General features: G+C 36.3%; 1 protein-coding gene across 4 annotated transcripts in view; it reads right to left on the minus strand.

Moving 5' to 3' along the window:
- The window catches only part of BMPR2 (bone morphogenetic protein receptor type 2), a 114,827-nt gene that overhangs the window by 14,679 nt on the left and 85,552 nt on the right, over positions 1-14,596 (minus strand). For all 4 annotated transcript variants that reach the window (XM_026853307.1, XM_026853308.1, XM_026853311.1 and 1 more), the window contains exons 4-10: positions 12,574-12,681; positions 11,986-12,080; positions 9,698-9,928; positions 5,471-5,585; positions 3,696-3,856; positions 1,712-1,859; positions 626-762 (exon numbers count right to left, since the gene is read on the minus strand). In XM_026853307.1, the coding sequence (XP_026709108.1) occupies positions 626-762; positions 1,712-1,859; positions 3,696-3,856; positions 5,471-5,585; positions 9,698-9,928; positions 11,986-12,080; positions 12,574-12,681 (995 nt within the window). The remainder of the gene's footprint in view (positions 1-625; positions 763-1,711; positions 1,860-3,695; positions 3,857-5,470; positions 5,586-9,697; positions 9,929-11,985; positions 12,081-12,573; positions 12,682-14,596) is intronic.

Consider the following 14,596-nt stretch of genomic DNA (forward strand, 5'->3'; position numbering starts at 1 on the left):
GGAAAACTCTAAGCTATAGTAATTCAAAACAACAAACAACATTACTATGTTTATAGTCTTGAAAATAGAAATTGCAGATCAAATGAAGCCATATAAAATTTCTAATGTAGTTATAATGAAATGATTGCTAGAAGCTGTAGCCTCTGCAAATTTTGAGGACTATACAACTTCAGAAAAAGTTTATAACAATGTTTATAGATTTTAGGTTTGGAAGAGTATATTTAAATTTTTGCCAAGTCTTTTATTTTAGGGTGTTATTAGTTTATCAGATGTTAAAAGGCAGAAAATGCCTTTGTATTTCTCATCCAGCATACAGAGAACATATGGGCACTTCTCATATAATACTACAGATGCTGTCTAACAATTAATATAACAAGTTATGTTCTGTGTATCACACTTCAGCATCCGATCATAATAATAGTATTTTCCCTTAAAAGAAATCTAGCTCTCATTTCAATGTCTTTTTGAAAACTGAATGCAATTTTTAAGAAGTCCAGACAGAAGCAGCTCCCAGTCCTTAAATACTAACAAAAATTAAAAAGAATATATTCAAAAATTGCATTAAGAAGTGAGTACACCCTATAGCTGGTTAAATGATTGTTTCTTTGAAACTATTCTATCTCACCAGGCTGTTCTCCTTCCACGCTTCTGGGAATTTTGGTCTTTGCTTCTCTCTAGACACCAAGACTTGCATATCTTCAAAAGTGGGATGGTTTCCGACTTCTGTCTGGAAAGCCATCTGGTACTCTGGCACAGATTCCCCTGTTGGCAAAAGAAGGAAAGAAAAAAAATAAATCACAGATTAAAAGGCAGAGCAAGGGCCTTCAGGTGCTGAAAGGTAGCATCAAAGTTGCTGTCTATCGAGATGTTCTCCACTTTCCCCCAAAGTCTAACTTCACAAAAAAAGATGAATTAACTGAAAATGAATGAAGTGTTGTTCAGCAACCTCTCAAAAGGGTAGCATCTGCAAACTTTGCTGGTTGAGTGACACATTCAGAATGTCTGAGGATGACATATAATTTCTGTGAAGTGTCGCTGGCTGAATATAGTTATGTACTTCATTTCATAAGAAGTCCAGCGAGATTACAAGTCTCTGCACATGAAGTGCAGCTATTTGACTACAGAGAGAATGATGCATGTCAGATTAACTCTATATGCTGCAATTTGTGAAGATGACGGTTCTGACACAATCTCACATGTTAAATTTTAAAAGTCCACTTCCTCTTGCTTTATGTTACAGGTATGAAGGATTTCTCTGAATTTTCCATGTCACTAGCATAAATAAAAGTACGACTGAGTAAAGGCTATATTAAATCACAGCACCTTCCCATCTATTCTTTCATCAGGGAAGTCTGCAAGACACTTCAGGCACTTTTACCGGTTCTAAGAACTGAAAGTACTGCCTTTGCCATCAGCCAAACTCTCAGTGTTTGTAAACTCTGCGAAATAATAATAATGCTCAAACTGCACTTACTATGGGGCCTGCAAAGTGCTTAACAAGGTAATTTAAAAGTCTTTCAGCATGACCCATGCTTCACACTTGAATACACTATATTGACAACAATCATCTTGAACGCTAGATGGCAGCGACTTAATGGCAAAACCAATTAAGAAAATTACTTCTCCACTTAAAAAAGCTATCGCTAGGGAGTAGCTTTGGTTGCTGCTACCACTTTCCACTACTGATGTTTTTTCCAGTTCTTTTAGTTACCTGGGAAGAGGTCTGTACATCTCATAAATATCTCCCAGTAGATAAGACCTAGCGCATACATATCTACTTGTTTCAAGGCAGATTCACAGTCCCTCAAATTCACTGCTCCTTCAAGCACTTCTGGGGCCATATAGCGGATCGTACCGACCTGGAAAAACATAAAATCAAAGCTTCAAATCAGGAATCAACTTCCAAATTAATTTTATTATGGAGATTTAGTTTTAATACTTTAATAATTAATAATTGTTTTAACGATATATTATATTTAATAATTAAAAATAAATTTAACAATAATTCTAATATTTCTGTTGTTGTTTGATATTTTCTACAGTTAAGAAAAATTAAGTTCTCTTCTAATCAATGTCCTCAACTTCTAGACTCTTATCAGGAGCCCAGTCACAATGAAACCCTTCCCCTAACTCTGTCACTTTACCAAAACAAAATAATTTTGTTACTTACTCCATGTTCTTATATGCAGTACAATGTAGCAAAAAATGTTTCTTCTTCCTGAAACTACTCTGTTAAACACCAAGATATGTATCATAGAGGAAGAGGATGCTGCTGCACAAGGAACTTGTTCTCTTTATTCCTGGATTGTCAGCCAGGCTCTCCCCAACATCTTCCATGATCAAAGGCTATTAACAGTCTTGGAAGATATCTACAAATTTCCACTAGGAAATACGTTACATCAGAGCAATCGCTCATCGGTACATGTAGGACAGTATTTTGTCACTGGGCTACTCCATATCCCTGCATTTTAATTAGTATTTTTCCCTGTTTCTTTGTTCAGTAAGGGGAGATCTGAAAAGAGGACCTGTGCAGTAGTTACTAACGTAGCACTTGCTTTCTAAGGGAAGGCAATTAGCACTGCAAAACACATTCTTTGAATGAAATGTAAAGGTTTTCTGTAAAAAGCACAAAGATGACAAATATACAGAACCATCAGGAACTTACAGTGAGACTATTTTAAACAGAGTGAATTTCAGTAGCCTGTATTCAGATGTCAGTGTATTTATACTTACACAAAAAGAAAACAAAAATGAAAAAAACACTCTCTGAATCACAGCATCATAAAAAAGAAAGCTTAAGAAACCAGTTTCTTCTTTCTGCCTAGAATTTCTCATTCTAACCACTCCTAGCAGATGTTTCCTGATCTGTTCCTTAAGTTCATAAAACAATGCATATTCTCTATAGCCTTACTCAGCAGTCCATTCCAGACCTTTGCTGCCTTCTACAAGATTTCTTCATAACTAACCTACATTTTCCCTCCTACAACGTAATCCCATTACCTCTTGTCCTATACACACTGAATGCAAACAGTTTATTCCTTTCTCTTTGTAGAAGCTGTTTACATATTTGAAGACCTGTCTCCATCTTTACGTCTCTAAACAACCCTCATTCTTTCATCTTTTTCCGTAAGGTACTCTTTCAAGCATCTCCTGTTATTTTGTCCTTGTTCTTTTTCAGTTGGTCCACGTTTTTCTACATGCACTTACTCTCCAGATGTACTCATTTAAAGTCCAGAAAATTGCAGGTGACACACAGAGAAATGGTTGTAGTATACAGAGTGCTGTATGTCACCATTTCAGAAAAATGAACACCAAAACCACCAAAGAATGTTTGGTCTTCATTTAATACTTGCAGTGCAAGACTGAAGGGATCTGTACCACATCATTGCAAACAACATGGCAACCAAACCTACCTTGGATCTTCTCACATCTCACACAGAAAACTTCCATCTCCAGAGCTGCCAATCTATCACATTTCAAAATGCTAGGTACGGCTTTGAGTGTTTAGAGAATAAAACCAGTTTCTTCCTATGAAGGTTTCAACCACTTCTCACCCCTACTGCAGCAATTCCCCCTTAGAGGAATTGTACCACCTTAACATTCACCTTGTAACAACAGAAACAACTATTTCTCAGTGTTACTTCCATACTAATTTGTCTTCCTTTATACACTGGTTTATCTTCATTTGTACTTACCTCACTAATGGCTGCATTATCTTCCTCACCTGGGCGTACCAGTCTGTTTCCAGTTAACTTCATGGAGAGTCCAAAATCACTAATTACACATGTTCCATCATTCTTTACCAGTACATTGCGGCTGTTCAAGTCACGATGGGATATTGCGGGTTTGTAATGGTCTGTTTGGACATACGGAAATGCTTGTTACTATTTGAGCAGTTCTACTGTTAGGCAAAATGAGAGAACCTCATTATGTCTGTTCAGCTATTATAAACAGAAAATCAACTTATCTTTGAGAAAGCTAACATTTTTGCTTCTTTATAATGAGCTCCACAGTATGTGATCTATAGAAAAGTGACTGACCTTCAGAGTTTCACTTTAGCTATATAATATACTAGGCTACTGCTATACAGTTTGTGTTTGCTAATAAAGCTTCTTTCCAAGGGAGATTTCAGCATGATTTTAGCAGGAGAGACATTGTGTACTTAAGCACAGACCTGCTGCCACCACTCTGATAGCCATTCCAAGTGGTCTCTCTCATATCCACACTCCTGTGTCAAATACAGCACCAACTATTTAGGTTATGATTGGAATTGGCACCTATTCAGAAGATATGTAGGCAATATTATTCCAGAGAGTCTGAACATGTTCATCTTGCAAGCAATCTGATCTTTTCCGAAGAATAATCTCAGTTTACATGCAATTTATTTCGTTAGTAAAGCAGCCAGCACTATAGAACCGGTTTTACTGTGGAATTTACTCTAATTCATGAGTTCCTTCCTAGCATTCATAGATCAGCCTATGGCTGTCTCTTCTCTGTGATGGAAGGTTTACACATTTTCTGGCTGCTAATGGACACACCTGTTGGCACATTTTGAAATGATGAAATTAAGATGATAGCTACAGTTTCAATGGCACATAGGAATACTGATTTAGGTATTTTCAACCTTGCACTTCAACAGCATCTTCAGCTGTCATTCTTTGCTAGAGTTGATACCTAACATTTGAGAGACATAGTTTCCAATTTTAATCCAAACATTAGCACCTTAACATAGAATTAATGCTACCATCCTTTTATTTACTGCCAAAAAGCTAATACTTCAGTGCCAGGCCATGTTCTGCAGTCTGATACATCACAGATCTCAGAATATCATCTTTATAAACATGATACTTCAGCTGCTGAAATGCTGGCTGAAGCATGCAAGCAGCAATACAAAGATACAAATCAGTATGTTGTCACATCCAGTACTCTCATAAAACAGTAAAAGTCCAGCAGTATTGTTTGTACACAGTGAAGACTAGGCTCACACCCTTAGACAAAAATCAAGAGACACGATAAATAAAGCTACAGTAGAGTTAGAAGATTTAGTTATTTCTCTTTGCGTATACAGCTCACACACAAACTAAAAACTGCTTTGGTGATTTGTGTCTGAACTGCAAAAACAAAGAGAACATCCCATCTGTTTGCTCTCTGCTAGACAGACATCCAGTGCTTCAGGTCTCCAGTAATCTGTTGCCATGATACAGCAGCACTGCACAACTCTGCCTCCTCCTTTTGCCTTTCTCTGGGGCTCTGCTGGCTCTCACTCCATGTTTTCATACAAGCATCACAGACACAGCCCGCAACACGGGATCGTTCCGAAGGAAAGCACATACAGGAAGTTCTGAATAATCTCTATTTGCATTCATCATTCCTACTCACCGTACTGTCACAGAGAAAAAAGAAATGCAGGAATCTACTACCTGATAAACAAGAGTATCTTGAACATCCTGGCATGCCTTCCTGGCCTTACCTCCTCGAGGTAGCTCCGTGTGCAGGTACGCCAAGCCCCTAGTTATAGAGTGTGCCAAACGACAAGAGCTCACCCAGTCACTTGTGTGGAGACTCAAATATTTGCACAAAGAACCCTAAAAAAAAGAAAAAAACAAACCAACCCTGGATGAAAATCATAGTCCAGTTGAATAACCCAAAATCTTTAGGAGAGTCAGTTTTATCTATTGCTCCTGAAAGGTGTAATCCTGCAGCTGCTTCTGTGTTTACCCAGATGTTCTAAAACACAAGATTGGACCAAAGTTTCATTAATTTCTAGTGCTACCATTTGGTTTATCTAAAGAAGCAGAACAGAAAATTTATCACAAAATAAGCATAGATTGCCTTTAGGAATAATGATATTAATTATAAAACAAAAGCAAAGCATACACTTGATTTATTCTTCTGAAAAAGTCTTGTTGAAAAACAGGAGAGAGGCAACTGCAGACATAACAGCCTGGGTTACTAAATAGTGGTCTTTAAACCATTAGCACTTACAGAAGAACACTTCATCTCTCAGTGGCATCTATCTCCCTGCTATAATCTATGCATGTGTTGAAACAAAAAAACCTCCAAACGCAATTCAGAATACGATCGAGTCCACACACACTGAAGAAACAGGAAAAAAAGAATGTCATGTCCCCCTTTTCTTTCAAGAGAAGTTAAATGTGAAAAATGGGGGATTTTATAGTAATTTGTGGTGGAATCTCCAAGAAAGCCAGAAGGAAGGGTGTCAGTTATGATACTGAGATATTCTAGAAGCTGAGACTGCTATCTGAAACAAGAGCCAGATCCTGCAAACTAGGACACCTTTGAGCAGTTTTTATGCACATAGTCCCCAGTGACAATATAGGCAGTTTAAACAAACAAACCCCACGCATGAAGAACAAGTTGTCCTGTTGTCTTGGCATACAGATTACAATGTGTTTATGACTACAAACTACCCTGGTTTTGCCTATTTAAATCTGTAATCTTGAAGATGCACCAATGTGTAACATCTTATCATAGCCACACAATAAAACATTTTATTGCAAAATTACTTCTGTAACATTTGGTTCAAAAAAAACTGGTATGTGCCACTTGAGTTCATTTGGAGTCAACATTCAGGTATGTAACACATGTAGAGTTCAGATGGAGACACACAGATACCAGAATTTAAAAGTGACTGAAGCATTAGATTTTTTTTTAGCCCAATGCTAAAACTAAAACCAAGTTCTTGACACTACTTAACAGAATTACAAAAGTCTTAACAGCTCTTCAGACTTAGCCTGTGCAGAACAGGGAACCCATAACAGATAACCTCCTTGGTGAAAACACAGACCAAATATCCCTCATACAGGTTTACATGAGCAGGTTTTTTTCATGGTTTAAATGCTGCTATATGAACTTCACAAATATTTTGATAATAAATAAAAAAGCTGAGAATCCACATAGAAATGAGTTAAAGAATTTTACACTTTTTTCGTATTGTTTAAAGATTTTCAAGAAATACAAACACTCTTTATCAGTGTCCAACTGCCAGCAACTTGGGCACAGTAACAGGTTTTCTTGCCTTAGTGGGTTAAGATTCCAGCCCATTCTAACAGAGGCCACAGGACTGTTGTCGTGGTGTGACTGGAAAACACTCACTATATAAAGATCTCAAACCAACTTCACGATCTTTCTGCTGCAGAGCTTGCTAGCCACCAGATACTTTTTAAGCTAGCTGAGGGTTGTGATTTTATACTTTTAGTGAAGTTCAGTAGAAATGACAACCAGGAAAAGTTTTAGTCAAGATTTAGATATGTAGTTGTAACTAAGAATATTCTCATCAGTCATGAGTTACATGTTAAATTAAGGACATTTGTTCTGATTGTAACTTTTGATACAATTGATAGTTTTGTTTTAACAATGAAAAGATTCTGTATGTGGTTTACAACAATTTTTCTATTCTACAAAGACATGAATGCCTGACTACTGGGAGGACAATTCAGTGACTATTACGTATTTCCTACTATGTCATCCCTTGCAATTTACTGCTTATTCACCTGCCACACCTCAGAGTACTACCAGAACAGCATGTTGATTGATAAATACACATATATCTTTCCTTTCATTACTTGCTCACCTACTTTCTTTGGTCTGAATGCATGTTTGGATAACAACACAATTTGAGTCAAACCTACCTGTCTTGCTTTCACTGAGGCAACATCAAGAACAATTTTCTGTGTGCAAATGTTCTCGTTAATGTGTTCTTATTTCCAGGAAGGAAAGTATTTTGAGGGAGAAGGATGTTTTGGACGGGGAATATTTCACCTGCGCATCTTGTATGGGTTACTCCTTATTGAAATCAGATTTATGACTTCAGTTTGAACAGTGCAATTCCCTTTTAGAAGGGCTGCCACAGCAGGTGTCCTTCTCTGCTGTTAGTTCCACACGCAGCAGAACATCTGCTCGCTGAATCAAGGATCACGCTGTGCATTAATTACACCTGCTGTGCACTTTTTCCAATGACTTCCAAACCACCAGTGAATTGATTTTAGACTAATCTTGCTGGTTTTAATACCATATTGACAAAGAATCTGATAATATGATGTCATAAGTCTCATCTATGCATTTAATCAGATCATTAACAGATCCTGTTTATATAAGCAACAAGATACAATTTTCAATCAAATTACATTTCAACTGAAAATCACTTCATTCAAGAAAACGGCAAAACCAGATTACCTGTTAAGACAGTTATGCTGTGCCCTCCCAGGAGCAGAATACTTGCTTGATTTCACTTAACTCAATTATTTGAAAATAAACCTACTATTTCAGAGCAGGCCAGAGCTGACATGCTTTGCTACTGTCCATCTGGTGCGGGCACAAATGAGCTTTTTCTATGGTCATTTCCAGCCTCTGCAATCTCTTCTTAGATGCCCATCTTTTATAAGCCGACATGATCAAGTAAAGTGCTATGTTGCCTTAAATTTGCATATATATTTAGATATTTATAAACAAGCATGCATTTAACTTTCAACACAAGCATATAGACAGAGTCTAAACCACCCTAAGCCAAGCCATCATTACTGCTATTTATTACTGTTCTGTTTCTTTTTGCTACTTGAATAAGCAGCTTTTGTTCTACTGTTCCCATAATGAATCAGGCTTCAGCCATCACCTTTACACACTGGACGAAATAAGAGTTCACTTACTTGAGACCAAAAAGCTCATTAAAAAAATTATTTAACTGAACAATTGAAGTTCTTTCCCATACACAAGCAAAAAAGCCCCCAAATAAATTATGAAATGTAGTTTTTTGTATTTTCATATATATAACCCCCACATGCATTACATTTTATTTGAAATATATATGAAATATATATTTTTTATTTTTATATTTATTTGAATATATATTTATTTGAATAAATAAATATTAAAATAAATAAATATTTATTTATTTGAATAAAATATATATTTTATTTGAAATAAATATGAAAGCAATTCATATTTATGCTGTTTATTTTAAAAATGTTTTTGTTTCTATATGTGCGTATACACACCCACACACAGAGCATTAGGATCTCAAATCAATTAAGTTGAGGGATGTAACCATTCATTAGCTGAAGAGATTTGAAGACATGGTTCTGGAAAGTCAGTGCCTTCTTAAGACTTGTCCTACATCATCAATATATCTTGCAACAAAATAAATAAGGTATGCCACAGAAAGCTTTAAAGAAGGTAACAGGATAAAAATCCAACGTGATTTATAGTACCACAAACTAGATTGACAACAATATTGAATCTATTTTGTTTCATTGTAATACACCCCACCATCTACAGCTAGTGGATGAGGTCATAACTACCATAACAGAGATACAATGTCTTAATACTAAGAAGTTTTAAATTAAATTATTTTGAAGTAAAAATAACTCTTCAAATTCTGTCCTTGAATGTTGCACAGTTAACTAAAAAAACCTGTACCATAACCAAGAGCAAATACTACAGAATACTACAAATACTAAGAATTGTAACACTACATTGGTAGTGCTAACTGGGAAATCTTAAAGGGTATTACAGTAAACCATGCTAAGGTTCATTAAAACTGTAATTTATATGGATTATTTTTACATTACTGTGCAAGAAGAAGCAATGAAAAACACTGGCAAATAATAAAGTACATCCTTTGTATGTGGCTATTCTTAGGAATCCAAACCAATCCGATTGATTTCTTTGAAGCACTTACATTGGGGTAATATTCCATCACCAATAAATATTCCATACGGCCGTCTGCAGTGAATCTCTCATCCCCCACAATGAAGCGGGCAATGTTGTCATGTTCCATCAGTGGAATCCTGTAAATGTTCCTCTCATTGACAAAGTTCTGACGATTAGCAAAAGAAAATACTTTCACAGCAACTGGACGTTCATCTAGGGAGCCTTTATACACTGCTCCGTATCGTCCCCGGCCAATCAACTGTAAAAAAATTTAAATAATTAGTTCGCTAAATAATAAATGAAGACAAAATCCAAGTTTTCACCCTATAAAGATTGTACACCATTTTTTATACTGACTTACACTATAAAAATAATGAATAGGGTGAATATTTTGTATTGAAACTAGAATTAGAATGTTTTATGCTGTCATAAAGCTATTTTGGAGCTGGAAACCTCAGAATAGGCCAACTTAGATTTTACTAAATTGATCTGAATACCCAGTAAATAAATCATAAATCAGCAGTTTTATATACAGAATCAATAAAATCCATGTGTTTTATGCTGCTCATTCTCTTATTAAACTTCTGCCTACTAAACGTTTATAGCTTTTATGTGATCAATTTTAATTAACTCCAGAGATCACAAACATTAAGCAAAACATTTCAGGTTTAGGACAGCTTTAAAAGCTGTACCTTTTAGGTTAGTAATAACAATATATGCATTTGTAGTACAAAACAGATACCAAAAGAGGTAAACAGATTTTAACAGAAAGGAATAAATTCCTTACTACCTGCCAATCTTTATTCTAGCTCCCACTATGTTAGACAGTCTTCACAGAATGTCCTTTCCCACCTCCATGGCAACTGAAGAAAAATGTAATCTCTGTTCTAAACCAGAATGTAGGACCACCTTCAGGAAGAGTCCTAGTTTCTAAAGCTCAAAACCAGTCTTAACTACATAAAAATTTAAGTACCTATTTCGTTCAAATAATTTTCAGAAAGACCTGGACATGAAACTGTAAAGAATTCATGGACCAGTATCTTTTTACTTTTTAAATACTTACACGTGGAAGAGGAGTGGAAAGTGGAAGGGATTACAAAAGTAATGTTTCTAAAGATGATAAAATTGTCTAACAGGAAAGTTTTCAACACTAAAATGTCCTTTAATAGACAGACTTTCTATTTCTCAGTCCTTCCATGCCAGTGGACTGCAAAGCAGCAGAGTCACTTCAAGGTACAAACCTGGAATGTATTCTACCCACAGAGATGTGAAAGGCAAGCACAGGTTACGACATTTGTTCTGCCACACCCTGTGATGGGGGGCGAGGAGTCAGCTCCTTAGGATTTAAGAAAGAGGACAGAAGACCCCATAGCAGATTTCTCCACCAACGTAGTTGGCTGCTTTTTCCGAGACTGCATATCAGTAAGAGTAATTTAATCTGGGCCTTTGCACACTGCTAGAATACACATTCTTACTCTGCCTCAAATACTTTTTTTGTTGGCAGAAGGCACTCAAATTGCTTTGCTGATTAGTCTGCTGTCAGCATTAGCCCAGACCATGTTGCATGTCAGCAGTCTGCATCTCTAGGTGTGATTTCTAATGGGGAAAAAGAAGAAAAGTACTATTTTCTGAATCTCTCTCAGTCATTCTACTGATTGATTTCTGGCTAAAAGCTTTTTAAAAATTCTGTAAATTCTATCAAACGTACCAATTGAAAGCGTAACATTTTGCAGCTTTCTGATGACACATCTAATACCAAGCTGAGTAGAAAGTTCTGGTTGGCCTTTAGTTGCCATGGAGATAGAGAGTACCCCACTGTGAAGAATGACTATACATAAATGCACCACTACTGAAATATACTGCCCCATCTGCAGCAAATTCTATATCCCAATAGGGTTACAAAAGCATTTCAAATGACTACAGTAGGATACTGTACTCAGTGTCAAGCAAAAAGATAGATCTTTTGATGCAATGCTGAAATATAGTGTATTCCAATTTTCCCCATTACCTCCCAGGGTTTAGTGTCTTCTTCTCAAGGTAGAACATGTTTGAGCTAATACCGACAATATTAAAGGCAAAATGTAAATGTGGCAACCTTTTTTTTTTTTCCTCCTTTTTTTTTTCCTTTTTTCCCCTCCCTTTTTTTTTTCTTTTTTCTTTTAATTTTTTCTTTTAATTTCTTCTTTAAACTGTGATTTACAAGAAAACATTACAGGAACACTGATACATTGATTTCTGTAACTATCTGGGACATGATATGACCGCAAGTGTTACATTAAATAAAAATGAAGATTAAGAAACTAGCTGAACATTTACCTCCAACAACTTTAGATTATCCAGATCCAGTGAGGGCTCTGATGCTGCTGCCTCCATCATGTTCATACTGTGCAAACCTTGTTTACGGTCTCCTGTGGAAATGGGTGGGGAGGGAATCAGACTGTTGTTTGGGGGGTTTTTTTGCCATGCTACAAGTGAAAACAACACAACTTACCTGCGACTTGGCAGAAATACACGTTGTAGGCAAGGACATAATAAGTGAAAAGGAATCCTGTAAAACCTTTTTGTAGTCAGTAAAAATCAGCAGTGAAGGTGCTGATAGATACAATCTTAAGGCTATGTGCTACACAACTATTGTGATAATTGAGTGTCACTGACAATAACTATAAAGCACGTTCACAACCTCACTTAAGCTGCTTTGAGCAGAGGATTTGCTGAAGGAAAATGAGTCCCAAAATGCCAGCTTGGAGAAATCATAAATCTCTCTAGACTGTTATGAAAGGGATATCACCATAAAGTGTCAGAGAGGAGAAAGGGGAGCATTATGTGCAAACATATAATAGGGACTGGGGAGAACGTAAGTATAACTTTGAGAAATAGTCAAAAGAAAAAACGGGGGGGGGGGTGCAAGCATCCTGTATCCAAAGAACAGAGCGGCAATCAAAACAGCCAGTACGGACACAGATGCAAGGGCAATAACTATAGTCTCATCTCGATGAAAAGAATGAGAAGAATCTGAAAGGAAACAAGATGAAAACTCTTTAATTGTAAATCTGAAAGAATCAGCACTAAAAAACATGTAATTGTTGTTACAATGAGGAAAAAAAGATTGCACTCTGGATTGTAAAACATTGCACTAAACTCTTTTTCCTCTTAAAATCTAGGGATGGCGAAAGAGCTGATTAGCCCAAACAGAGCTGAGACACATCCATGGGCATTTCATGGGCAGCTTTTCCCAGTCCTCCCTTGTCACCGCAGAGGGAGGTACCAACTGCAGAAAGTGAATCTTCTTTCTAGCTGGCAAAGTTCAGCCCAGCCATACAAGGCCAAGTTGATGCAATCCTGCTCTGCTATCTGCGCTTTAATCCAGTTTCCTGGTATGAATCAGGTTTGTAACCTTTACAAGTTTGGGTTTTTACTATTTTTCCCAGAATGAAAATCTTTAAAAAGTTTGCTAATAATGCTGCAGGTGTGATGAATACTGAATGTTTTGTATTCAAATATCTACATCATACATTAGATACAAATCCATTTGTGCAAGTATTTCAAAATACTTTGGGATTTTGATTTGCTTCATGTCAGCACTCAGATGATTTTTAGCATAATTCTCACTCTCTAATTCACAAAAAGACAGATATCTCCACAGACTGCAGCAGAGTATCAAGAAACCTCAAAGAACGAGGAAACACTAAAGAAAAATAAATTAACTACTTTTGTTGAGCCTTTTTAAAAATAACATTTGAATTTTGCCAAAATATAAGTATCTCGCATTTTCTTGGGAGGCAGGGGGGAGCGCGGCGACACTGGGGGGGGCCAGTGTGGAGTAGAAGTTTTCATGAAAAAATTTGTTAGTGTCATGAATGGTTAGCTTAATTCTTCTCCACATCAGACCCCACTCTTGCTTCTTGCAGGCATATAAAAATTCAGGCACTTTTATATAAAAATTTATTGCTGCAGATATTCCTCTGATGTCAGAATCACTGGAATGCGGCACTACAAGACCTCATTTACTTTGGCTGCAAACCCAGGTTTCGGAACTATGTTTAAACTCGTCTTAAATATTGCTAAAAGTACTCCTTAAAAGACTGTAATGAGACCTAACTATCCTAAAACCCACAAAATATAAAATGCACACAAGGCTTAATCATTGGGTAAATTTTTAGGTGAGACTGAAATACAATTTATCCCAGTCTACACTAGCTGCATAAACTGACAAATACATTTTGCTTGAACTGCATTTAAAAGAAATTTAACATGATTCACTTCTTCCAATTCCCAGTGTGGACAGACACAAGAGAACCAGATAAGAAGAGAAGGCAAATTTAAAAGACAACTGCTTCCATATTCATGTAACCATAATGGCAAGAGGAAATAATAAAAAGCTGGTAAAACAAAATACTTGAGAAAGTTTCATCTGTGATAGAAGCACATGAAAAATCACTCACAAAAAATAACATGCAGCTCATATCTGATCAGCCTTTTAAATAAGAGGGAGTTCATGGTAATCATGACACCATCAAACTCAAATTTGTTCTGTCAAAAGCAATACCATCACTAATGGCTTTGGTAAACTAAGTTTCACTGAGAAAATAAGCTATTGTCACAGAGCACAGTACTGTGGAACAGGAGTTGTGGCTTCCATTGCAAGGAGATGAAAAGATACCTGTTACAGTTCTCATCTAAATTATGTATTCAAAACATATACATACATACATACATGTATATTAAAACCCATAATATCATAGAGGAAACTGTTACATCATACAAAGCTATATGAAATATTATACAAGTCTAAAGCTGAATAATTGCTGGCAGGGAAATCCTAATTTTGACTTTCAGATTTTTATGAATGGATTTTCCTTTCTATTGGCTTATCTTTTAAAATATATATTAAATGTGGTAGGTTTTGCATCAGTTCAAGACAGTGCCT

The sequence above is a fragment of the Athene cunicularia genome, assembly GCF_003259725.1.
Source record: "Athene cunicularia isolate RWA chromosome 7 unlocalized genomic scaffold, athCun1 chr7_part2, whole genome shotgun sequence".
NCBI lineage: Eukaryota > Metazoa > Chordata > Aves > Strigiformes > Strigidae > Athene > Athene cunicularia.